This window comes from Crocodylus siamensis, chromosome 8, assembly GCF_052110815.1.
Source record: "Crocodylus siamensis isolate JL-2025a chromosome 8, ASM5211081v1, whole genome shotgun sequence".
In the NCBI taxonomy this organism is placed as follows: domain Eukaryota; kingdom Metazoa; phylum Chordata; order Crocodylia; family Crocodylidae; genus Crocodylus; species Crocodylus siamensis.
Genome location: NC_143402.1, coordinates 23,837,213 through 23,863,835, shown reverse-complemented (window position 1 = coordinate 23,863,835; position 26,623 = coordinate 23,837,213). Strand labels below are relative to the sequence as shown.

Below are 26,623 nucleotides of genomic sequence, written 5' to 3'. Positions count from 1 at the left end.
GGGGCTCCTCCTGGGGGAAGGGAGATCCCTGGGACTGTGGGTGGGCGCAGCCCCGGTGGGGAGTTGGCGTAGGCTGGAGGGGGCTGATGGGCTTTTCCAGGCCTTGTGAGGGCAACTGTGGATAGGAGGGTTGGAGGGGCGGGATGATTTGGGGTGCAGGCAGCTCTTGAGGAGCATGCAGGGGTACAGGCTGTGGCAGCAGCTCCCTTGTGATTTGGGGGGTGGGTGGGCAGTTGCAGAGCTCTGCTGGGGGTGCGGGCATCCTCCCATAACCAAGCATCCTACTGGCTGATTGTGGTTCCCTTGGAAGAGAGACTTTACTTTGAGCTGTTATGCAAATGCCTCTATATGCACTGCTCAAAAAACCATAAACCAGTACAAAAAATATTCTTTGAAATAAAATTAAAATATTTTATAGTAGATGTTTGACTATAGATAAAAAATTAATTGTATTCTAAAAATTTGTTTAAATGATATTTTTCACCATTAATTTTATGTATGCAGCCCTCAACAGCTCACCAAATCTCATTAAGTGGCCCCCCAGTTAAAAGAATTGCACACCTCTAAGCTAGACTTGTTCTCAATGGTGGCAGATAACAGAAAAAGGAGTAAAGGTCTCAAGTTGCAGCAAGGGAAGTTTAGGTTAGACATTAGGGAAAACTTTCTCACTAGGAGCCTAGTAAAGCATTGAAACAGGTTATCCAGAGAGGCAATGGAGTCTGCATCCTTGGAGGTCTTAAAGACCCGTCTAGATGAAGACTTGGCTGGGATGATCTAGTTGGGGATGGTCCTGTTTTGAATAGGGGTTGGACGAGATGACCTCCCGAGGTCCTTCCAACCCTAATTTTCTATAATTCTATGAAAAAGCATGGCTGTTTCACAGGTCTGAGGAGTCACTGCTTTTGCCCCACTCTGTCTGCAAGAATAAGGCAAGCTAGGACTGGACCTGGCTATAAGAAGGTGGCTTGGAGCCACAGACAGGCTGCAGGATGGAAAGAAAATGAGCCCACAGGCCAGATATTCATAACCTGCTCAGGGGAAGAAAAAGCACCCAATCCCTTCAAGACACAGCAGCAGAGGGACTCACGGGGGCTCCTCTGCCCGTACCAGCAGCCAGGGCTAATCTGTGCATGGCTCAGATTGGAGGACTTCCTTCCACCAGGGTTTTGCAGGAGTCCCTATGGGCATTGACCGCATGGAGGGGACAGGGATCCTGGTGAAGACAGCACTAAACCCTAGGGTTTTGCGAAGCTTTGAGTGCTGATTCAATTTGAAGGACATTTCGCCCAATTTGGTGGCCAGATCTCCAAATCCGAAATCAGGGGACCAATAAAAAGGTCTGAATCAATTTGAAGCTCTCCAAATCTTCAGAAAAGGAAAAAAAAAAGAAACTACTCACCAGGTGCTGCCAGGCCAGGGTGGGGGGCACTCCCTGCTGACCCCCACTGCCCTACACTGCATGGGAGGCTCTGCATGAACTCCCCGTCCCACCCCCAGCTGCCCTGCCCACCCACCCCTTAAAGACAAAAAACAAACAGGAAAAACCCCAGGACTCACCACTCCTGCAGCAGCCTCGGGGCTTCAGGGGGCTCATGCAGAGTCCCCTGCACAGCGCAGGGCAGTGGGGGGGCAGTGGGGATCACCCCCCGCTGGTAGGGACAATGAGGGCAGGGGGTTTCCTCTGTTTTTTTTTCCTTAAAGGGCCGGAGCTGGGGCAGGTGGGGCAGCCCAGGGGAAGGGAGGGAAGGGCACTGGGACAGTGAGGTGAGGGAATCGCGGGGGCTTGTAGCAGAGTGCCCCACGCAGCCTGGAGCTGGGGCAGGCGAGGCAGCCATTGCCAGGCTGGGACAGTGGGCGGGGGATGGGCCTGTGTGCTTCGGCCTAATCGATTCAGGACAGTGATTCGAATCACCAAATCAAATCACTGTCCCCCAAATAGGCTGAATCTGAATCCAAAGCAAATACTAGCCACTTTGCACAGGCCTACTAAACCCCTCCACTGCTGGGAGGGACCCAGCATGAAGCCTGAGCATGGCTGCAGGTGGCCAGCACTGGCTCAGAGCTGGGCTTGCCTCCCTCCTTCCTGAGCATCAGCCCCAAGCAGCTGCATCTGCGGCAGAGGCAGAAGCACTATGCAACACCAGAGGTAAGAGGCACCAGCAGAGCACACCTCGCTCCACTGCTTCCCACGAAACCCGCAACACATGGGGTGCTGCTGAGGCTGGGTGCAAGGCCAGGCCCTGCTGGCTCCACAGCCATGCCCTCTCTCCTCACACTGTAGTGAGGCTTTGGGTGTCTGGTGCAGCTCACCCAGGTTCAGGGTAACCCACAAGGGAACACTTCTAGCTGGGCAGGGGGCAGATCCCCAGTGTCCCAAAGTGGGGTGTGGGAGTGGAGGTGCTCCCTGCTACCAGCTCCCCTGTGCCCGACTGGTGTGGGCAAACACAGTCCTGGAAGTCCTCAAGCAGATGAAAATCCCCTCCCTGCTCAGAGGCAGCTCCTTCACCACCCCACCCTCCCCTTGCCTGCCCCCGCTGTCTTCACCAGGGTTGAGGGTAAGGGAGTTCCAGAGCCAGCCAGACTGATCAGGGGCTGGGCATAGCTGGGGAGGGGACAGAGGCCACAGGGTGGTGAGAGTTCCCCACACCCTCCCGATCACAGCAACCCCCATCCATCCTCCCTGCCCCGTCCCCGTCCTCAGTGGGGCCGACCCTGGGTGCAGACATGAGTGGCTCTGGGGCTTCTCCACCGTGGGGGACGGTGGGGATGGGGGGAAGTTGGGAGGAGGAGGCAGCCCTTTAATGAGGAAGGGGAAGGGAGGGAGGATTTTCATCTGCTTTAGGAACTTTAAAAAGTCCCCAAGGCTCACACAGGGTGCCCCAATCCAAAAGTGAGGTGCAGCCATGGCACTGCAGCCCCTCTGCATCTGCTCTTACATTTAAGTATGCACAAGGCACCAGAGAAGCACCCGCATCTTTGCATAGTGCTGCACTGTTATATAGCTGTCTGATTGTGGGTCTAGAGCCCCGATGGTCTACATCTTGGCCTGAAAATGATGGGTTTCTGGCATCCGTCAGGTGCTTTTATCTTCCACTGCACCCAGGCATGGAGGGATGTAGGGTTTTGAAAAGGTGAGCATCATCCCCAAAAACACAAAACATCTTTGTCCAGGTAAAAAGAAATTAGAAGCTTTATTAATATGTTACAGGCCCAGGGCTGTATTTTTCACTTTAATATGGAAGTGAAAGCAAACATAACTTGTGCTGGAATGAGTTATCAAACAGTCTTCAGGGCTGTGAATTAGGAGATTCTTTACCAGGAACAAACAGATAGCAGGGTTGCAGAAAAAAGGATAGCTTTGGTGCAACATCAAGACCCTAAAAATGGAGCGAGGTCATTGGCACCTGTAGAACGAAGGGTTTAAAAGGAATCTGTTATTTTTTAGTGATCCATGAATTCAGTTGAGGCTCTCACTGCTGTCTGAGCAAAAATGCTGCTACTCCTGACAGGCAGTTCGTTTTAAACCTGAGATGCAGCAAGAATCAGAGAGTGGATGCAAATGCACCAGTGCACACCCCTGGATCCACTCCTGCACCCAGGTACCCTTGCTCCTAAAATGCATATCAAGGGTATATGAGTAGTCTCCTTTTTTCTAGGTGTTTAAAAGCAGATGGTTTTTCTGAGGACACTAAGCTTTCAGTTTAAATAATAGTAGCAATAACAACAACAGTAATAGTAGTAGTAATAATGATGATTATGTCACTGACAACCAAAGAAGCTGACTATTTCTCATTTATCTTAAAACAATCAATTTATAATATCCCCTTTTAGAAGAAAAAATTGAATTATTATAAAGAAATGTTCCAGGATTCTGAAAGGATCCCTACACCCTGCTGCTGGATCTGGCATAAGCAGCCAGGTGTTCTTGAAAATCCATGGCCGACAGTATCTGAAACAAATGGTAAAAGTTTATCAGCTCGTCACCAAAAACAGAAATCAAATCATCTCAGAAAATGGTGAACGGTGATCAGATCATCACAGAAAACCTGAGTCTGGCTGGCAATTTGATTGCATGTTATTTGTTGCTGGGCAAATGCAACAGAAATGAAACTTCCACCCGATTCTGTTAAAAATCCTAAATAAGAATTGTTCACTTACATCTCACCTGCATTTTAACCACTGTGTTAGAAAACAGTTCAGAATAGTTGTAAAGGCACATGCACCATGCAGGCACGCATAGTTTTTGTTAGTAAACCTGAACTGATGGGTAAGAACAGTGGTAAATAAGACCGTGTATGTGTTATGCAGCTGGAATGGAATAATATTAAGGCTTTGAGCTGCTTTTGAATTTGCTTGGATATAAGCACACTACTAGACTATCAAGTTGCAAAATGGAATTAAATGCAAATTCACTGGGGCCCAGTTCTTCTGCAACCAGTAGGAACAGATTGATCAGGTTTATTGCTAGAGTATTTTAGTTGTTAAAAACTAATTCATATTAGCTGAAAAACAAAATGAAACATGTAGCCTATGTGTCTCAGAAACTGGAACAGGGTGTAGGTTGTAGCTGTGTTGGTCTAAGGATAGGGAGATGCACTTCTTTGGATGAATCTGATATTTTTTTATTAGACCAACTTGAATTGTTGGGGGCAAAAATTATTTTTAGCAAGTGTTCAAGTTTAAAGACCCTTTGATGGGCTGAGGAAGCCTCTGCAGTAGGTGTGTGCTCTTCCTGGATGGAGTGAACAGTACAGAAACTGGAAAGCATTTTAAGAGACTGTTGAAGAGACGCCAGCTATTCTCCACTTGGGGGTGGTTGTGTTAAAGCCTCAGAGCAGGAGGTGGGCCAGTCTCCCCGTCCCTGTGCCCACCTCTCTGTCCAAACCCATGCTTTTGGAAGATAAAATCAACTGGCTCTTGCTTTCCCTGGGAAGACGCCCTCACCGAGCTCGACAGCTGGCACTTGCCAGCCAGCCCGCTTGGCCATGCCACCTCCTGAAGTGCAGGGCATGGCTGTTTCCCGGCTCTGAAAGAGGAGCCCCTGCGTTTGCCCCCGTGTCTGCAGGGGCCAAGCGAGGCGGGCCTGGACTCGGCCGGGGGGGCGGCTCGGAGCCGCAGGACTGAAGGAACCGAGCCAGCAGGCCTGACGTTTACAAAGAGCCGGGGGAAGGAAAGCACCTCCTCGCCCCGCCTGCAGCTCCCTTCAAGACGCAGCTGCGGAGGCACCGCGGGCTCGTCCGCGCCTGGCCGGGGCGGAGGCTGTCTGCGGCGGGGCTTCCTTCCCAGGAGCCGGGCTCGCCTCCTCGCTCCAGGCGGCGGCGGCGGCGGCGGCGGCGGGCAGGGAGCGGCGCGCCCGCGGAGGTGAGAGGCGCTGCGGGCAGGTGCAAGCCGGGCCCGGGCCGCTCTGCCCCGGCTGCCGCGGGGAAACGCTCGTGGCTGGCAGGGCCAGATCCGCGGTGCCCCGCAGCCGCACCCCGTGCCCCGCCGGCCGGGCACACCAGGCTGCGGGGCCCCGGGGCAGCCCTGCAAGTCCTCGCGCAGGTGAAAAGCCCGTCCCTGCTCAGAGGCAGCTCCTTGCCCGCCACCCTGCCCCTGCTGCCTCCACCAGGGCTGGGGCAGAGGGGCTCCGGAGCCAGCCGGGCTGGGCACACACGGGGGCCACGGGGTGACCGGCGAGTTCCCCGCCCCCTCCCTGCCCCCGTCCCCGACCCTGGGCGCAGACACGAGTGGCTCTGGGGCTTCTCCGCCCTCGGGACAGTGGGGATGGGGGGAAGTTGGGAGGAGGAGGCACCCCTTTAATGAGGAAGGGGAAGGGAGAGAGGATTTTCACTTGCTTTAGGAACTTTAAAAAGTCCCCAAGACTCACACGGGGTGCCCCAGAAGTGGGGTGCAGCCATGGCACTGCAGCCCCTCTGCGTCTGCTTTTACATCTAGGTATGCACAAGCCCCCAGCGAGGCACCCGCATCTTTGCATAGTGCTGCACTGTTATATAGCTGTCCGATTGTGGGTCTAGAGCCCCGACAGTCTACATCTTGGCTTGAAAATGATGGGTTTCTGGCATCCGTCAGGTGCTATTATCTTCCACCGCACCCAGGCATGGAGGGATGTAGGGTTTTGAAAAGGTGAGGAGCATCATCCCCAAGAACACAAAACATCTTTGTCCAGGTAAAAAGAAATTAGAAGCTTTATTACTACAGCCCTGGGCAGTATTTTTCACTTTAATATGGAAGTGAACACAACCATAAGTTGTATTAGAATGAGTTAAAAAACAGTCCGCAGGGCTGTGAAAAGGATTATAGGTTACCAGGTCCAGCAAACAGTTAGTGGAATTGCAGAAGAAAGGATAGGTTATTTGGTGCAACATCAAGACCTTAAAAAAGGAGAGAGGGTCATTAACACCTGTAGAATGAAGGGTTTAGAAAGAATCAGGTATTTTCTAGTGATCAATGAATTCCTTTGAGGCTCTCACGGGTGCCCAAACAGAAATGCTACTACCCCTGACGGTTTTAAGCCTGGGATGGAAAAAGAATCAAAGCGGGGTGGCGGGTGCAACCGCACCAGTGCATTCCTCTAGATGCACTCATGCTCCTGAGATATTCATTGAGGGTATATAAGTACAGCCTTTTTTTCTGTAGGTGTTTGAAAGCAGACATATTTTCTGGGGACACTAAGCTCTCAGTTTAAATAATAGTAACAACAGTAACAATAGTAGTAATGATGTTGATGATGTCACTGATAACCAAAGAAGCCTACTATTTCCCAGTTAAGCTCAAACAGTCAATTTACAATGTGCCCTTTTAGAAGACGAAAAATGAATAATTATTAGAAAAGTGCCAGGATAGTGAAAGGATCCCTATCTCATCCTGTTAGATCTGGCATCAACAGCCAGGGATTCTTGAAAATCCACTCCCCCTGACTAACAGTATCTGAAACAAACTGGTAAAAGGTAAGCAGATCATCACAGAAAACCTGAATCTGGCAGGCAGTTTGATTGTATGTTATCTGTATCCAAGAAAATGTAACAGAAACTAAAATTTCCACCTGATTTTGTTAAAAATCCTGAATAAGCATGTGACTTACAGCCCATCTGCATTTTAACCACTATGTTAGAAAACAGTTTGGAATGGTTGTAAAGGCATGTCCAGACAGGCGCGCATAGTTTTTGCTAGTGAACCTGAATTAATGGTAACAGGGGTAAAGAAAACCTTTTATGCAGCAGGAATGGAAGAATATTAAGGATTTGAGTTGCTTTAGCATTTGTTTGGATATAAGCACAATACTAGACTATCAAATTGCAAAACAGAAATAATCACATGCAAATCCAGGAATGTGCCCAGTTCTTCTGCAACCAGTAGGAAGGAATTGATGAAGCTTATTGCTAGAGTTTGTTTGATAAAAGCTAATTCATGTTAGCTGAGAAACAAAATGAAATATAGGCTATAAAGCCTATGCGTCTCAGAAACAGTAAAGCATTTTAAGAGACTGTTCAGAAGAGGCCAACTATTCTACACTTAGCAATTATTTTTAATTTTTATGGAAAATATGAAACAGAGGGGAAAACTCAATGATCTTTCAAGCTGTATCTTCTTAGAAGTTAATATCTCTACAGAATATCTGGAATAAGAAATGAGTAGCATTGAATCAGAATGACAAAGATATTTTGCCATCTACGTAACATTTTATTAAAAAAATAACAATGCACAATATATCCAATGCAATTAATCAGTACACCAAAAAATACTATTAGATGGTACAGGAAAATCCTATTTGATGTTACAGGAAAATGCTGACAAACTAGACCAATGATTCTCAGCTAGGGTGCCATGCCACAGGATTTTAGCACTGTTAAGTGTACAAACAAATTTCTGGGTTTACCTTGTGAGTTAAATAGGGATCCACAGTGATAAAATATTCTGACTATGGTGGTCTAAGTCCTTTGGAACAGAAGAATTGCTCTATTATCTTTCATTAGTAAAAAAACTTAGTGAAAACTAAGAGATGTGTTCAGAGTGCCTCAAGTCTATCAAGGGGTGCTTGAGTCTAAAGAGGTTGAAAATTACTGAACAAGAAGATTCATAGGATTGGTGTTAGAAGATTTTTTTTTATCTAATTTGACTTAAATCCAGCACAGATTAGCTATCCATGCTATTTAACAGCTTTTCAAGAGACAGATTTTCATTTCAGAAAACTGGCCCACTACATAACAGATTAGCTGATATTCTTAGGCAAGTTCTCCACTGCAGCTGGACACACATAGGGATACCCAAGCAAGGTTTTCTCTAGCCCAGTTCAAATCTGGACATTAGGGAGCTGCCTCAGCATGTGCATCCGTTCCCCAGGCTTTGTCTCTAAATTGCCTAGTCTCTGCTGCAATAGTCATACCAGCCTAGCCAGTAGAGCCACCTTGTGGAAAGGCTGTATATGCCAAACTGACAGGTACAGAGAGCGTGGCTTTACCTGTTCACACTTAAAGGATTTGGCCTAGTGCAGCTATCCTGGGATATCCCCAGACAAAGCCTACTAAAAAGCTCAAGGAGTCAGTGAACCCAAAGACTGAATTACTGTCTCCAGGCTAGAGATGGCCCTTCTGGTTCAGAATTGCAGCAAATTGTTCAATAAGACACTGTGAGGGAGTCTGCATTGCTGTTGTCTCTGTGGTTTCTGGGTTAAACAGGGCTTCGGCTTCAATCTAGCGCCTTTCACAAGTAGTTCATATGACACTTCACTACAGGTCTCTTTTCTGATGCTGGTGTGAAGTGCAGCAATAGGAGCTGGGGATGGGCACACACATCTACTTGACTGCATGATGCAATAAAACAATTGAGGGATGCAGGACTCACACAATGCATATAACTCAAAAGTATTTGCATTAGTCTCTTGACTTCATATAATCTAACATGGGCTAAAGAAAGATACTTAAAAATGTAATAGGCAAAACAATTGGGTAATAGAAAAGTTAGACCCTCTTATAGCACGCTCAGTACTTGACAGAGGAGTAATTTTTCACTGGCGTTATCCTGTTGATTTCAATGGCTGCATCCACACATGGTGTGGATGTTTGGTTCCTCGGGGACAAGTAGTGATGGAGCATCTTGCACTGCTGCTGTTTGTCTCCAGTGAATGCCTGTGCCATGTGCGCTTTGCAACACAGCATACATGTATACTTAGAAAAGTTGTCACTATACCAATCTGGCAGACTGAAACAAACCTATGCACTGTAATTCATTATAATTTTCTGGTTATTCTGAATATTGATAGTTTATTCCTGACTGTAATCCTTATGAACAATTTAATGTAATTTAATATCATCTTCAGCTAGTTCACATATCTCAACCAAAGAGAAAATTGAATTTAGTTCACTTTATTAAAACCTCCAGAAATTATTATACTGATTACACTCTAGTTGTCATTTTAAAATAGAACAGAAGCATCTTGTGTTTGTCTTTGCCATTTGTTTAGGCAGTTATTTAATGTAAGGTTTCAGTGCAATTCACTGAAATCCTACTAAATTCACATATAAAACAAGAATAACAAAGTTAAATCATGTCTGATTTTTGGATTATTTTCATTTCATATTGTTTTTTCTTTAGCCACAGCTTCTCCCCTGACATTTTGTACATTCCTAATATTATAACCCAAGAAGTACATAGATAAATGTTTCAAAGCATTGTAGGCATGCAAATAATATAACAGATGCATCTGTTTTACTTTCAGAATGTAGGCTAGGAGTAGGTCTACATCACAAGTTTAGGGTCAAGGCTGGGTGTTTTGATCCTGGGATTTGGTTTGACTGTTATAACAAAGAATAAGGGCCATTTATAAATTATGCACCTGAATCTGAGCTAGGATTTTGAACCCCCTCCAAAGGTCAATTTGTTCAGATCCAGGGGTGTGTTGCAGGTCTGGTGTAACCAGAGTTGCAAACTCCTGTTGTTATGACTCTGCCAGTAAAAGTATTCCATTTTTAAATTAGACGTGATACATGCTCTAGCTTCATGTGATGAAAAACTAATCTAAATTATTATAGAAAATTAGGGTTAAAAATTAGTGTTGAGAAAATTAGGGTTGAAAAAATTATGGACCTTAAGAGGTCATTTAGTTTAACCTCCTGGTCAAAGCAAGACCATTCCCAATTAGATCATCCTTGCCAGGGCTTGGTCTACCCAGCTGTTAAAAACTTCTGAGGATGGAGATTCTACAACCTCTCTAGGTAGCCTGTTCCAGTGGTTCCTAGTGAGAGAGTTTTTCCCAATATCTAACCTAAACTTCCCTTTCTGTAACTTGAGACCATTCCCCCTTGTCTTGTCATCTGACACTAGTCAGAACAGTCTAGCTCCATCACCCTTCAGGTAGTTGAAGGCTGCTATTAAATCCCCTCTCAGTCTTTTCTTCTTTAGGCTAAATAAGCCCAGTTCCCTCAGCCTCGCCTCGTAAGTCATACGTTCCAGCCCCCTCACCATTTTTGTTGTCCTCTGTAGGGCTTTGATGGATGGTGCCTTAAGTGGGGGTTCCCTGAGTGACTCACTATCCATCCAGCATGGGGCCCCTACCTTCAACTCACGTGCCATGACTTGGAGTTCAGTGGAGATCTACTTCCTGGGCGGCCCCCAGGGATGGCAGTACTCACAGTTCGGGTGCAATGTTCTACGGGGCTCTGCCTCCCCTACACCCCATCCACTCACCAACCAGGAAGGGTGCCAGCAATGTTCCTCGATCGACCCCTGCTTGCCTAGAGGGGGAACCTGCGTCTGTGTGGATTCTGTTGGACTTGTCAGTCTGCCCCCAACGAGTAGCCTTCTCATTGTGAAGACTGGCAAACTGGACTAAAGTTGGCTGGCACCACTTCAACGCCTCTGAGTAGGGTGCTTCTGAACTTGCGCCTATTCTCCTTTTTTTTTACCAAAAAAAATAGACCCCTGTGGAGGAGAGGGATGTGGAGTTGCCTCCTTCCTCCCAGCCTCCTACAGGGGGCTTAAACGCCTCCCCTGCTCTGTCTGCCAGCATCAAGCTGGCTGCGCTGCTCCTGTCTGCTGCAGGAGCCTCAGCACACTTGGTGTGCTCCATGCCAGTGTGCTCCCTCACTCTCTCCACCCCCCAGGTTCCTGTGGGGCTTTTAAATCTTCCTGCGGCAGCCGTTCTGGTCGCCGCAGTTGACTCGGCTTTTCCACACCTGGGGAACAGCTGACTAAACAGCCAGCGTAACACCGGTTCACACAGCCGCATCCGCGGCCGCGGCTGTGACTCCTGCTCTGGCTTCGGCTGCACTCCTGGAGACAAGTTCCTCCTGTGAGGGGGCTGTTTGTGGGGTTTGGGGCCCTCAGGGACTGCCTTTTCCCCTTTGGGAGCCTGTAGAGGCATCTCGCTGCCATAGGGGCTCTCTCCAATTTGTCCACCTCCTTTCTGCAGTGGAAGCGGGGTCCAAAACTGGATACAAGATGTGGTGCCACCAGTGCCAAATAGAGGGGATAATCATTTCCCTCAATCTGCTGTCAGTGCTCCTACTAAAGGCCATTAGCCTGTTGGCTCATACTTAGTTTATTGCCCACTTGTAACCCTGAGGTCCTTTTTTGCAGAGTTGCTGCTTAGCCAGTCAGTCCTCAGCCTGTACCACTGCATGGGATTGTTCCGCCCCACGTGCAGGACTTTGCACTTGTCTTTATTAAACCTCGTGAGATTTCTTTTGCTCCAATCCTCCAGTTTGTGTAAGTATCTCTGAATCCTAGCCCTACCTTCCAGCATATCTACTACTCCTCCCAGCTTGGGGTCATCTGCAAACTTCTGAGGCTGCACTCCATCCCATCTTTCAGGTTGTTTATGAAGATATTGAACAATACTGGCCCCAGAACTGACCCCATGAGGGCATTAATACACATGCTCCAGGAGTGGGGCCAGGGGAAGCTTTAATTAGAGTGGCTCTCAGAACATACATGTATACTTAGAAAATCTCAGCTGCTGTAATTAAAGCACCCCAAGAGTCTCTTGTATCAGCATCCCTGTACTTAAAAATGGCTGTGGGGGCGCTTTAACTAAAGCTTGTTCGAGCTTTGGATAAAGTGTCCCTGACACCATTTTTAAGCACACTTTATCCAACGCTAGAACAAACTTTAGTTAAAGCACCCCCCACACACACACACACACATTTTTAATCACAGCAATGCTGATACATGAGACACTGAAATCTGCTGGAGCATGGTAATTATCATGCTCCAGCCAACTCAGTGAACTGAGTCTGCTCCAACATGCTGGAATTACAGCACCTCAGACCAGCCTCACTGCTTGTGTATAGGCACCCTGAGGCACTCCTCTTGATACTGGCTGCCAACTAGACAGAGCCATTGATTACTACCCTTTGAGACTGACAATCTAAGCGGTTTTCTATCTACCTTACAGTCCATTCATCCAACCAACATGGACTTCCTTAGCTTTTTTGCTTGTTAGAATGTTGTGGGAAACCATATCAAAAGCCTTGCTAAAGTCAAGGTATATCACATCTAATTGCTCTCTCCACATCCACAAAGCCAGGCATCTTGTAGAAGGAAATCAGGTTGGCCAGGCATGACTTGTCCTTGGCGAAACCATGCTGACTGCTCCAAATGACCTTCTTCTTCTCTAAGTGCTTAGAAATGGATTCCTTGAGGACCTGCTCCATGATTTTTTCAGGGACTGAGGTGAGGCTGGTCTGTAATTCCTCAGATCCTTCTTCTTCCCTTTCTTAAACTTCCTTTCTTAAAATCATCAACTTGCAAATATTTTTTTAACATATATCTTTCTGCACATAAAAATAATCAAATATGAATGTGCTTATAACCAGCCTATTTGCTTGAATGTTGTGCATCTTCTTATCTGAAGTTTTTGATTTTTGGTTACAAATGAGTGAGGTTATTTAAAAGACATTTTAATGCTATTTAGGTACCTGACAAATATTATCCCTAAAGCATTAAAGCTGTTCTGAAATAACTGGTGAACAGTTATATCTGACCATTCTTTGAATGCCACTTTAGGCAAAGTAATTAATATCTGGAGCAGATTAGGTACCTCAGGGAACAAATGATGGGATATGAAACTTTCTGCTGTAGATAATTGACTTAAATAAGTCCCAGGTTGATGGTAGAACTGAGCAAATAGTACAAATAATCCTAAACTCAGCCAAAATTAAGACAAATCTGGAGCCATACTGGAGCTAGGTGTGCAAATGTGCTGTAGCCCTGGTTTGTTTAAGTTTGCACAGTACATCTTCCCAATTACAGTCACAGTCTCTCCCCACTGCAACCACTTCTCTTTTCTAAGGACCAGCTGAAACAACACTGGACCATTCTGTTGAGGGGAGACTGACTTCCTCAGCCTCTTGAGGAAACCCAAGGACTAGCTTGAGATATCAGACCACAAGACTGTTGTTTTTATAGAAAACTATTTAGATACTTATTTCAGAATGTAGGTCTAATAGTAACTAGGGATCAAGCTTCAGAAATGGAGAAATACAAGACACAGACCCTGTAGAGTTTCAAAACTTTGAAAAATATTTCTGAAGATAAATTTGCTGTAACACATCTAGACTTCACAGAACGTTTGTGTTACAGATGTCGAATTGGCTGAGAAGCCAGATTTGGATGTCCTACTTCTGGATAATATGACCAATCTTAAACTCTACTCTTACTACATGGTAGTGATTCATAATGTTTGAGAAGGAATAAAAGCACGGTGTAAAAGACATACCTGATCCAAGATGTATGAGACTATTAATATGAAAAAAAATAAAAACTACAGTAAGTTCATGCAGATACAATCTTTATACATATATAAGCTCACTGAGGCAGGGACCTGCTTTTTGTCCTGTGTTTGCGGCACCTAGCCGGATGGAACCCTGTTCCATGTGTAGGGTTCCTAAGCACTACTGCAGTACTGTCAGTCCATAATAAATGCAGAGTTATGGATGGTCACAGTGTTTGGGCATCAAGCAGAAGTGGCATTAAACTTTTTAAGATGGAACATAAACAGGCTGTCCACTATTCTAAATGTCTCTGCAAAACTGAGCTATCAAAACGGAACGCATTTAAGGAAGTTGCAGTCTAGAAAGCAGGAGAGGCTTTGGCTTATTATGCTCCAAGTCAGGCAGAATAAGAAATTCCCCACTGCTGAAAGGTGGTTCTGAGGATGCAGTGCCAAATTTTACTCGTGTCTAAAGACACGAAGGAAGATTCTTTATAAACCAGACGTGTGATAACAGTCTTATTTTTCAGCACCTGCTGCTGGGCATACTGATTGCTGATACAGAAGTTGTCCCATTTTAAAGGGAACCAAAATTGATTATTAAATGCCTGAGCTTAGCATTTGTCCTCAGAGAACTGAACTGAGGTAACTGCTTGCACAACCATTGCCTGTACTTATTCAGAATGATAAGCCAGGCTCTGTACTGTTTATTGTTTTAAGAATAAATGTTAATCTCCATAGTACCTCTTTTACCTATCCCCTTCATACAATTTAATGGAATTCGCCCTGTCTTACATTAGCTGAATGATTTGCATCACAAATCCTGAATCTAAGCGGTGGTTATGGAACAGACTAATATTAAAGTGCACTGACATTCTCTCAAGCTCTTTTCTTGAGTTGGTTTCTTATGTTAGGCCCTTGTCTCGCATCCAGATCCTGATTGCCTAACACATTAAAACAGTTAAGGGTCTCTTGTCACTAGTTAAACATAATTAAGGACGTGCCATGCAGGCTTCCCTGTAGAGCTGTCCCAGTGAAACTCACCATTGCTCTTCCAGATCTAGACTGTCACATCTGCATGTATGTCCCCACCGAGAAGCCTCTCTATCTCATCTGATTTTCCAGCGTGAGAAAGAACTACTGAAAATTCTAGTGATACCTTTGTAGATCGAAAGTGGCCAATAACACTGGTGGCTATGAAAGCAGAGCAGCTGGTCTTCTATGGCACGGTATTAAGTTTAGATAATGGACTGATATCATTTTCATTTATGAAAGAATATTTGAATCCATATTTTCAGAAGGAAAATATTAATGTATTAACACCCAACTTGTTGATTATTAATGCTGAGCACCATGAAGCTAACATGGTATAGGACAGGGTTCAGCAAGCAAAGCTTCATTTTATATGATAATGAAAGTGCCCAGGTCTAGAATTCCTAATAAAAATTGATAATAGTAGCTTCTGCCTTGTTACTTTCATTCCCAAGAACTTAATGGGAACAAAGAAAATCAGTTACAGTTAATTTACAAAACAGCTTATTTTGTCATTGTAAATACTGGGCCAGTTTTAGCTTTCCCGACTTCCACAGAGCCTCAACAGTTTGATTTTTAAAATTTTATTTTAGACTAGTGGCAAAGGCTTAGTGGAAGCCTGGAGAACATCCAGTATCTCGTGTTGGGTTTGACACTCTAAGCTGTCCGGAAATTATATAGCAAAAGTCATATGCAAGCAACACTTTTGTTGATGGAAGAATTTGCTGCTGTCTCTGAAACTTGGACTATCATAGCCACAATGGGTATGTACTGTCAGCACCGCTAATGTCACCTGCCTTAGGCATGATTGTTTTTCAGGTCATATCATTTCAATTCACTTGTTGATCTATTTTGTACCACATAGGACTGTAAATGACCTCAGAATTAAAACTGGATTCTCAGGCTGAATCATGATAAGAATTTGAATTATCTTCACTGTTTGTCAGAAAGCACCTCTGAATTCTTCTCTTTTACTCTTGGAAAATGCAAATTAAGCACCAAATACATGTAAAGAGTGTACTGTGTACCAATGTGGACACCTCAGTTAAGTGGTTAGATTTTGAAAAGGGGGACTGCTGGGTCCCGAGCATTTGTGGAAGTCTGGTAGCTTCTTTTAGGTACCAAAGTGGGAGCTGATCACTTTCAGGGGAGAGGGGAAAAAGATCAAGCCCAGTAAGCATAAAAAGAACAAATAACCATACACAGAACTAACAAGAATCCCCAGACTAGGGTTCAGCAAATCCCCAAACTAAGGTTCAACAAAGTCTCCAAAATCTGTGTGTTTCACTGTAACAGGGTCCTGCTCAAGGGTGGCCACAAGCCCCTGGGAACCCCCTTATCCCCAAGGAAAGCAGAGGTGACAGGGGCTATCTTCCCTTCAACTCTCCTGCCACACCTTGCTATAATTATGTCTTCATAAGAAAGAAGGCTGCCTCAGGGCTCCCCAGGCAAGATCTCCCACCAGTGAACTCAGATGTCACAGCTCATCACCTTAAAAGCTAAACATGACCTCCTCGGCACTCTGGTGAATTGCCCAATGATTGGAAGAGGGCCAGTGTCATGCCTATCATCAAGAAAGGAGGAAAGTAGATCCGGCAAACTACAGGCCCATCAGCCTGACCACTATCCTGGAGAAGGTCCTGGAAAAGATTATCAAAGAGGCCATCCTTAACAGACTAGCTGAAGGCAATATCCTGAGGGATACCCAGCATGAGTTTGTTGTGGGTAGGTCTTGCCTGACCAGTCTCATTTCCTTTTATGACCAGGTGACTTATCACCTGGACAAGGGGGTAGAGATCAACATTGTTTATCTTGACTTTAAAAAAGCCTTTGATCTGATATTCCACGATCACCTCTTGGCTAAACTGGCTAACTGCGGCCTCGACTTCACCATGATCCAGTGGCTGGGGAATTGGCTCTGTGGTAGGACCCAGAGGGTAGTGGTCAATGGGAGCCAATCGTCATGGCGCCCTGTGACCAGTGGGGTCCCTCAAGGCTCTGTCCTAGGGCCTATACTATTTAACGTCTTCATCGATGATGTGGACATTGGTGTCAGAAGTGGACTGGCCAAGTTTGCTGATGACACCAAACTCTGGGGTAAAGCATCCACACTTGAGGACAGGAGGGTGATCCAGGTGGATCTTGACAGGCTCAGGAAATGAGTGGGTGAGAACCTGATGGTGTTTAACGCGGAAAAATGCAAGGTTCTCCACCTTGGGAGGAAAAACCTGCAGCATGCTTATAGGCTCGGCAGTGCTACGCTGATTAGCGCTACAGATGAAAGTGACTTGAGGGTCATGATTGACCACAAGATGAACATGAGCCTTCAGTGTGATGCTGCGGCTAGTAAAGCGAGCAAAATGCTGGCTTGCATCCATAGATGCTTCTCAAGCAAATCCCAGGACATCATTCCCCCCTTGTATTCAGCCTTGGTGAGACCACAGCTGGAGTACTGCTCCCAGTTTTGGGCTCCGCAATTCAAAAAGGATGCGGAGAAGTTTGAGAGGGTGTAGAGGAGAGCCACGCTCATGATCAGAGGTCAGGAAAACAGACCTTATGTTGAGAGGCTGAGAGCCATGGGGCTCTTCAGCCTGGAAAAGCACAGGCTCAGGGGTGATCTGGTGGCCACCTATAAATTTATCGGGGTGCTCATCAGGATCTGGGGGAACGTCTGTTCACCAGAGCACCCCAAGGGATCACAAGATCAAACGGTCACAAACTTCGCTGCGACCGATTCAGGCTGGACATAAGAAAGAACTTCTTCACTGTCTCAGTCCCCAAGGTTTGAAATAGAGTGCCGCTGGAAGTGGTTCAAACACCCACTTTGAACACCCTCAAGACACATTTGGATGCTTATCTTGCTGGGATCCTATGATCCCTGCTGACTTCCTGCCCCTGTGGCAAGGGGCTGGACTCGATGATCCTCTGGGTTCCCTTCCAGACCTAATGTCTATGAAATCTATGAAGTCATCTCCACTTTTAGCCACACCCAAGCTTCACAGAGATTCCCAATCATTCACTAGCTCCAGCCTGCATCTCCTGGGCTCAGGCATGTTTCTTTCCACCCATGCCCAAGAACTTCACCCATCTTGGCTACTCCCAGTGTGGGGAAGCAGTCAGGAAGGCCAACAATACCTATCACTCTCAAAATGTTTTTAGATGAGTATTAATAAATGTCTTCAAGGAGGTCCAAGGAAGTGATCCTCCCCCTCTATGCAGCACTGGTCAGGCCGCAGCTGAAGTACCAGTTCTGGGCACTGCACTTCAAGAGGGATGTGGACAACATGGAGAGGGTCCAGAGGAGGGCCACTCGTATGATCAGGGGACAACAGGGCAGGCCTTATGAGGAGAGGCTACAGGACCTGAACCTGTTCATCCTCCAAAAGAGAAGGCTGAGGGGGGGATCTGTCTTCCCTTTTTGAGCTGAAGTGGTTTGGGAAGCCCACAGAGCCCACCAAGACACAAGACCTAGATGTAGGGGCCAAAGGTCAAGGAGGGGCTGTGGCCAGAGACTGCTGGGACCAGGGAGTCTGGAGATCTCAACTGGCCTAGGAGCAGGGCCAGAGCCCAGGTGGAGGGGTCACAGGCTGAGGAGGGCTATAACCAGAACTGATATGGGCAGGGACCCACAGTCCAGAGGAGGGCAGAGGTAGGACCAGGGGCCCAGTCTGAGAGGCAGAAGCAGGGTTAGGGATCCAGGGCCATAGTTTCATAGTTTCACAGTTTCTAGGGTCGGAAGGGACCTGAGTAGATCATCTAGTCCGACCCCCTGCCATGGCAGGAAAGAGTACTGGGGTCAAACGACCCTAGCAAGGTGTTCATCCAGCCTCCTCTTAAAGACCCCCAGGGTAGGGGCCAACACCACTTCTCTTGGAAGCTGGTTCCAGACCCTAGCCGCCCTGACCGTGAAGTAGCGCCTCCTGATATCTAGCCTAAATCTACCCTCTGCCAGCTTGTGACCGTTATTCCTGGTCACTCCTGGCGGTGCTCCGGGGAACAGGGACTTCCCCAATGCCTGCTGATCCTTCCTGACTAGTTTGTAACAGGCCACTAGATCCCCCCTCAGCCGACAGAGCCAGTTTGTCTGCAGAGCTTTGCACTCTAGTATGCCTCTCTGCTAAATGTAACAGATAAGAGTGAAAAAATGGATTGTGACTATGTATTGCACTAATGTGGAAGGTTATGTTTTTGTTTTATTACTCCAAAGTGAAGTTTAGACCAATGCAGAAATATTTTAACATATAACAAGCATTTATTCAAGCTGTTTGCAGTTTCAATCTGGAACATTCTTCATGATTACTTTTTAAAGTTTTTATAAACTTTTATTTTTACTTGAAAAATCTTGTTTAAGCATTCTTTTTAAAACCTTTAGGAGTCGCTATGTGGTCTTTCCCCTACTGACATTTTTCCTGGTATAAGGCAACACAAAGATGGGATGCAGAGAACTGGTATTTGCCAGACACTAAGAGAGACAGCACTAAAAATAGTCATTAGTAGCTAAAGTTTTCTCCTATTCAAACATTAAAAAATATACATTGGCCAGTCAGTAATGATATTGCTGTCAATTATTTCTTCCTCCTTTACTGCCTGCAAATTTAGCTTACATGAGGCTTACAGCGTAGAAGCCAAAATAGTCTTGTTTCCATTATATCTAGTTCCAAACAGAGGTAGGATCCAATGGTGGCTTTTTGTCGGTTTGTTTTGGGGAGTCTGTACAATTACCTAATGCAAAGAAATCTAAGAGTGATGCAAAACTCTGTAGCATTACAAAAGTTGACAGGTGATTTGAAATAAGAGTGGGATTCTTGTAAGATCTAAGCAGAGACCTAAATTTGCTCCTATGGGAGCTCTTGGTAAACCTCCCACTGACTTCAATCACAGAAGAATCTGGACAGTGTTAAGGATTTTGAAAATTCTACTTTTAATATTTATAATACTAACTTTAAGTGTAGATATAAGAACCCTACCTTTTGCATGGATACTTACAGCATCAAGTATTTAACATATTAGCTCACTATCCGTCTTCTTTCCTTCCTAACTCTTACTCTTCAAAAAACACTCTTTTCCATTTAATCATTATATTTTATTTTGATGTACTGCTTTATAATACTCACTTTCATTATTTATCTTCAGGCAAGGTAACATCTCCAAGCAGAGCAGATGGCTGCTGCAGAAAACACAACACATTTTTCTAGCAACTTGTCATGCCACCACGCCATTGATGACTTCCGAAACAAAGTGTACTCCACATTGTACTCGATGGTGACTATTCTGGGCTTTGTTGGAAATTGCATTGTTCTGTATGTGCTCATAAAAACCTACCAACAGAAGACAGCCTTCCAGATATATATGCTTAATCTGGCAGTGTCAGACCTCCTCTGTGTATGCACACTGCCACTTCGAATTGTGTATTATGTTCACAGAGGCAAATGGTTCTTCGGTGATTTCTTATGCAGGCTCTCTTCCTATGCACTGTATGTCAACCTGTATTGTAGCATTTTTTTTATGACAGCAATGAGCTTCTTTCGCTGCATAGCCATCGTTTTCCCTGTTCAGAATCTCAATTTGGTAACTGAGAAAAAGGCTAAACTGGTATGCATCGGCATTTGGATTTTTGTCACGGTGACAAGTTCTCCCTTCCTGCTGAATGGATCTTACTCTTTTGAAGACAAGGTAAAGTGCTTTGAACCTCCAGAAAATGCATCGAAGACAAATATGATTATAATCCTGAACTTGATTGCACTATTTATAGGCTTCATTTGCCCCTTTGTTATCATAACTATCTGTTATACCATGATCATAAAGACCTTACTGAAAAATTCGTTAAAGAAGAATCAGGCTACTCGTCTGAGGGCTGTCTGGATGATAATAGTTGTAACAGCTACTTTTTTGATCAGCTTCACGCCTTATCATATTCTACGCACAGTCCACCTTCATGTTCTGAAGGGGAACAGCTCCAACTGTGATGCCATATATTTGCAGAAAGCAGTGGTAGTGACCCTTCCTCTGGCAGCTTCAAATTGCTGCTTTGACCCACTCCTCTATTTCTTTTCAGGAGCCAATTTTCGAAGGAGACTTACGACCTTTAGAAAGGCTTCCTCCTCCAGCATGGTAGCAGGACTCAGGAGAAATATGTCCGTAAAGGACAAAGATGGTGAACCATTTAAAGAAAACTACAAAGGACAGAACTGAAATGGAGTTGTTTCCTTTATTTATAAACTGATTTGTTCCATGCAAGGCAGGTTTGGTGCAGAATCCCAGGAGGATATTAGTGTTTTAAAAACTTCCTCAGGAGAAATGAACAAAGCAAATACATCTTCTCCCAAATTAAATAATAATCAAAACGGACATATTTCTGTTTATACCACTCGGAGCAACTACCCTTATGGCTGTCATTGAAGAGTTTATTTTACCATGCTGCAGAGCACTGTGAAGGCAATTCTGAATTCCAAGGCACCAAAAACTGCAAAGATTGACATTGGAATGGATGGCACAAAGAAGACTACAGCGCAGAGGCAGGCAGATTAGCCAGTGCAAATAGCCTCTTCATGCCCTATATATAGATGTCACACAAACTGATGGTCTGAATTCCTGAGTAAGTGGGAATTGCAAACATCTGATATAATAGGAGTTAGTAGAGCTTAAAAATAGAGATGAATGTGCAATAAGTCCCAAAGCAGACAGAGATTAATGTATACAGCACAAGCCAGGAAAATTCCTTCTCTGTTTCCAGCTACCTCTCTGACTTATTATTCAGTGGTTTGGAGGTCTGTAGGTGGTAGAGCTATCACATTAGCTCTATCTTACTGCATGATCACCTTATGCTGAAGTTACCTTCCAGTGACCAGCTCTGCTGGCTCTAAATTCATTGTCACCCACAGAGCAACACAAAGCAACCACACCACACCAGAGGGTCTGAGCTGGTGTCTTCCTAAAGAGAAGTGTATTTGTTCCTTCTTTTATTAATTTCCTGTGGTTTGTAGCTAAGTAAATGCCCTGTATATGTTTCTTGCTTGCATCTCCAAGCACTTTGGCACCAAGCCTGCTTAAATTTATCCTGAAGATCTTTGCAGGGCTGGGGCCTATGTTTTTAAATTTGGGAACAGGGAGAGTAATGGGTCCCTGAATACTGACCTAAGCACTTCTTTAAAGTATTTTCTTTCTTGGGGAAAACGTCGTAAAAGAGGAATGAATGGGACAAGGATATCCTGAATTGCCTCAGTAGCTTTGAGAGCAGTGCTGCCAGCAGTATTAAACATCCATAAATCATCAGGCATATTTTTGATTTCATGTCTCATTTTTCCTCTGTTGTTTAGAAGGTAGGAGAATGAGTAGGGAGCTCATTCTTTCCTCGCTGCAACTCCCAAATGTCCTTTTCTGTCTGTGTTGCACTGAATCCCTTCAAAGACAAATGGTATACAGTTTTTTTAGAAGCTTTGTTGGACTGTTTTGCAACAGTCATGTATTTTTAGTGGGTGTTGCTGTTTCCTGCCACTCTCTTCTTCTCTGACCATGTATCATGTTTTTCTGAAGTTGAATTTCATTTGTCCCAAACCAAGGGGACCCATAGGTTCCTATGACATAATACATCATAGGATCCTATGATTCCCCTTGCTTCACGGCAAGTCTAAGTCCCCTCTGAATGCTGCTACACTGCAATAATGCTAGTAGATAACTTAGCCCCAGACCTCAAACATAGAAAGTGAAATTCTAGATCTATTGAAATCAATGGGAGCTTGATTCCTGACTGATAAAGCACCATGGTTTCATCTTCATTTGTGAAGAGAAAAAAACTGCCATATAGTGCTGCCTCCTTCCAGGTTTACAGTGGTAAAAAGATTATTTTAGTCAAATGAGAAAATGAATTACTAGATTCTACAGTTCGTCCTGGTCTTCCCTGTAAGTATAGGTATTCTCACAGACAGCAATTATTGCAGTCCAAGGAGGAGTATTTTTGTGGGAGCAGCTTATTCAAATCCTGGCAGTGCCTCACGTGCCTGGAGATAGTACATCAGCAGGTTCCAAGGCATGGAGATTTCTGTGCTGGAGTGCTTAAGCTAATCAAAAGGACATTTAAAAATGATGAAAATATCGGACAGTTAGGAAGCTCCTCTACTGAGCATAAAAAGGTACCTGAGGAGGATGCCCTTCCAAACATACTCCTTTTTAATTCTGTCCCTCTCCTATTCCTGTGTCAAGCAGTCAGAAGCCAAACAGCCCCCCTCTCATCCATACTTCTGTACTGGAAATAGGCTTTTGTAAAATTGCCCCTGCTGCTTTCTGGTCCATAGGTGACTACTTAGAAAGTACTTTGATGTGCAATTTTCTCATTCTCTGGAAGGGAAAAGAGAAGAGGCAGCATGCTAGGATGAGAGAAACCAAGTGACAAAGCAACCCATGGGTGTTTTCTGGTTGTCTTAGACATGTTATATACATGGCTTCATCACTTGAGCAGAAATCTCTTTGCTTGTAGCTCCAGTATGAGACAGTTTTGCCTTATACTAACTCATGTTTGTGCTACCATTACGACTTTATATTTTCCAAATGTTACTGTAGCAGGGTGCCTTCCAGGGGTGGCCATGAAGTCCCTGGAGTGGCCATGAAGTCCCTTTTTTCCTTGCTCTTTGTGTAGTCACCCCTTTATTCACCCACCATGCCTTGTTGTACATTGTCATTTAAATAAGAAAGGCTGGCCCTGGGTTTCGCAAACCTGGTTTCACTGTAATGACCACCAGGTGTCCGTGGTCATTACCTTACTTAAGAGCTAATTGCATGCCTTCATCTGTGCCTATACCACACCCCATGCTTCATGGGTGTTATCCCTTGCTGATGTCACCTGAGCTCATTCCAATGCTCTCAGCCTCTCTCTAGGCCCCAGGATTCACTGGTCCCCCACTTAGTCCCTCTCTGTTCCCACACTCTGCCTGTCTCTGGGCTCCAGGACTCCTCTCATCCATGCTGTGCCCCTCACTGGACCCTGGACTATCTGATCCCCCAACACTGCCCTTCTTAGGCTCCTGGACCCTTCGGTCCCACACTCTGCCCCTCTCTGGGCTCTTGGATGCTCTGGTTCAACTCACTCTCTCTGGGCTCCTGCCCTGCTGACACAAGCCACACCTGTGGGCTCGAGCTCTCTCAGTTCCCCTCTAGATTCTGGTCTCACACTCCAGCCCTCTTGGGCTCCTGGACTCCACTGGTCACACACTGTTCCCCTCTGGGCTTCTGGACCCTTAGGTCCCCTACAAATCTCTTCCTGGTGCTTTTCTGTCAGGGTGTTCTCCCCTAGCCTTTCCCTACCACAGGGTAACCCACAAGGCAGTGGAAGCTAGGGTTTTGGGGCACCCCATGGTCACCATTCCCTGCGGTTTGTCACCTGTGCCACTTTATAGAGCTACCCTGCTATAAGCAGCTCCACCACTGTGACCCCAAGCCCCAGTAGGGTACAGTTTTCAGTCTTACCTAGGACCATCTTCTAGGTTCTGCCCTTGCCCCTCCTAGGCTATGGGGTCCTTGGACCCCACTACTGATGTGACATGCCCCTCCCAGGCTGCAGACTTCCAAACTTCACACTTTGCCCCTCTTCAGTTACAGACCTCTGGGCCCTCTGGCCCTGCTCACACTTGTCACTCCAGGGCTACCCTGGACCCTCTGGACACTCACTCAGCCAGTCTCTCACTCAGCCCCTCTCTGGGCTCCTGGACCCTACTGACCTCGTACTCAGCCCCTCTCCAGGCTTCTGGACCCTTTAGCCCCACACTCAGCCCCTCTCTGGGCTCCTGGACCCCCTTAGTAGGCTTTTAGGGACCTCCTCCTCCCCATAGCCCCTTCCCAAACCTGTATTCTCCATGTTGAGACTTAGAAGCTGCTGCCATCCTGCTCTAGAGATGTTCTCTTAGCAGCCTCCAAGATATACTGCTAGCTTGCCTCAGGGTCTGAGTTTATATCCAATCTAAACCCAACCTTCCCCTAATTAAGTGAGGTGCTCATTAGCTATCCTGGCTATCTGCCAGTTACTTCATAAGCTGCCTTCCTCTTAAAATGGCAGACACCTTGAGCTTCCTGCCACAGTTACAATTTTCCAGATTAGATAGTTGGTTATCCAGTAGGGTATCAAACTAGTGTAAATAGAAGTTAATGTAACTTAAGGGAGAGCCACTTACATAATACATTGCTTTGGAATGTGGCTGACTCAGTGGGACCAGTGCAATGAAGTTGTTATTAAATCAGAAACTAATTTAAAGCTGTTATAGAACATAAGACCTTGGGGAAGACATTCAAAAAGGTTGAGTCTGAATTGATTCCATCTTTGCAGGTTAGTCTAACCTGGCTAGGCTGAACCAGTTTGCAATCGTGAAGACATTCCCTCTGGACTGAAGAAATGCAGGCATATGCCTGCAGTGGCTCAGGCTAGAAGTTGGGGGCGGTGCTAGAGCAGCCCTCCCTTTCCTTCCGCAGTGCTGGGCTGAGGGGAGGTGCAGCCAGGCCCTGGCAGGACAGTCTGATTAGGGAGGGGTTCCACCCTAGCCGCCAGCGCTCACTGCTCCTGACCAGTGAGGAAGCCAGCAGGGAGTTGATAACACAGCATTTACCACCCCATCAAGAAAACAAAAACCTTTGTCATTAGTTCAAGCTCTTAAACAGCTCTTTCCAAGGAAGACGTGGAGAGACATACCAGCTGTCCTGTTGATTAGCTGCAAAAAGCCCTAAGCAGACATTGCTCTGTCTTTGTCCCAGTGAAATTGGAGACACACACACACACACACACACACAGACACCTCTCACCATTAGTATCCCAAGCTGTTAAAGATGATGTCAGTAGTTCAATTGTGAAAGTATAGATTGCACTGAGCAGGTATATTTCAAAGTATGTGTTATATGCTATATAGATTATATATATAAAATGCAGTGTATTATTTAATTGTACAGTAATGTACAGTAAAGCTATATGTATAACAAGTTTTATTTCAGCATCTTGTTTTCTTGTTTTCAGTACAACAATGAGAATTATTAGAAAATGTACCTAGATCTGTTTTTGTATGAAAGAAGAATTTGTATCTAGAAAATAAGAATGAACAAAATTAAATGGAAAAGTTGCAGTTCGCATTTTAAAAATTGCTTTTTGTCTCCTGAATCTTGCATTTTAAAATCTCTGTGATAGTAACATGTAATATGGTGAATTGCATGGGAGGGAGAGGAGTTTTGGTTACTGGCCCTAGTTTAGAGAAGTGGTGCCAAGTTCATCTGGCCCCACAGACTAGATGAGTGGTATGAGGCCAGTCTGTGAGACAGATCTGGAGCATAGAGCCATACCATCTGACACATGGGGCTATAATTTGGCAGCAGCTGTGATTAATTGTCATGGCTCTGGGAGCTACCACAATTAACACTGCCACTGCTTGCCATGCTGCCAAATCTTGGGCTTGGAGCTGGTGGGCCTCATCTTGGTTACACCTGGCTTAGAGCAGCCCTAAGGTGGCTGCAACTTGCATTAAAGCTGTGAGCCAGCCCCTGGTCAAGGAGACATAAAGGTGTGTAGAGCTACAGCTGGCCTCATCCTTCAGATTCTGTGTTAAGTGTGGCTTGGCCAGACTCAAAGATTGGTTCCCTCCATATTCACAGACCCTGGCCTGAACATAGGACTGGAAGAGGCTTCCTGAGCCATTAAGTCCAGTCCCCCAACTTGTGCCAAGCTCTGACATTCAGTGCCAAGAGGAATTAGAAACAAACTTCCTCTGTTAATATCTTCAGTCTCTGTGCAAAGAACTATCAGAGAAGAGAAACATCCAGACATGGAAGCAGCTGGGGTCCATACCAACAGCCAAACCACTGAATGCAAACAAAGCAAAACAAGCAGAAAATGCATAAGACGCATCTCCATAAAAA

The 26,623-nt window shown here is 45.5% G+C and overlaps 1 protein-coding gene across 2 annotated transcripts; it reads left to right on the top strand.

Moving 5' to 3' along the window:
- The first annotated feature begins 4,929 nt into the window (after positions 1-4,929).
- Positions 4,930-25,855, top strand: CYSLTR1 (cysteinyl leukotriene receptor 1). Of its 2 annotated transcripts, XM_090060946.1 has the most exons (3): positions 4,930-5,361; positions 11,575-11,703; positions 19,874-25,855. In XM_090060946.1, the coding sequence occupies exon 3, from the start codon at positions 19,901-19,903 to the stop codon at positions 20,930-20,932; it is 1,032 nt and encodes a 343-aa protein (XP_089917072.1). In that variant the 5' UTR covers positions 4,930-5,361; positions 11,575-11,703; positions 19,874-19,900; the 3' UTR covers positions 20,933-25,855. The 2 variants fall into 2 exon arrangements, with proteins under 2 accessions (XP_089917072.1, XP_089917071.1); XM_090060945.1 differs by lacking the exon at positions 11,575-11,703 and having other exon boundaries at positions 4,931-5,361.
- Positions 25,856-26,623: the final 768 nt, after the last annotated feature.

Bases quoted from the DNA above. Each gene is read 5' to 3' on its own strand.
- CYSLTR1 (XM_090060946.1), top strand. From the start codon at position 19,901: ATGGCTGCTGCAGAAAACACAACACATTTTTCTAGCAACTTGTCATGC.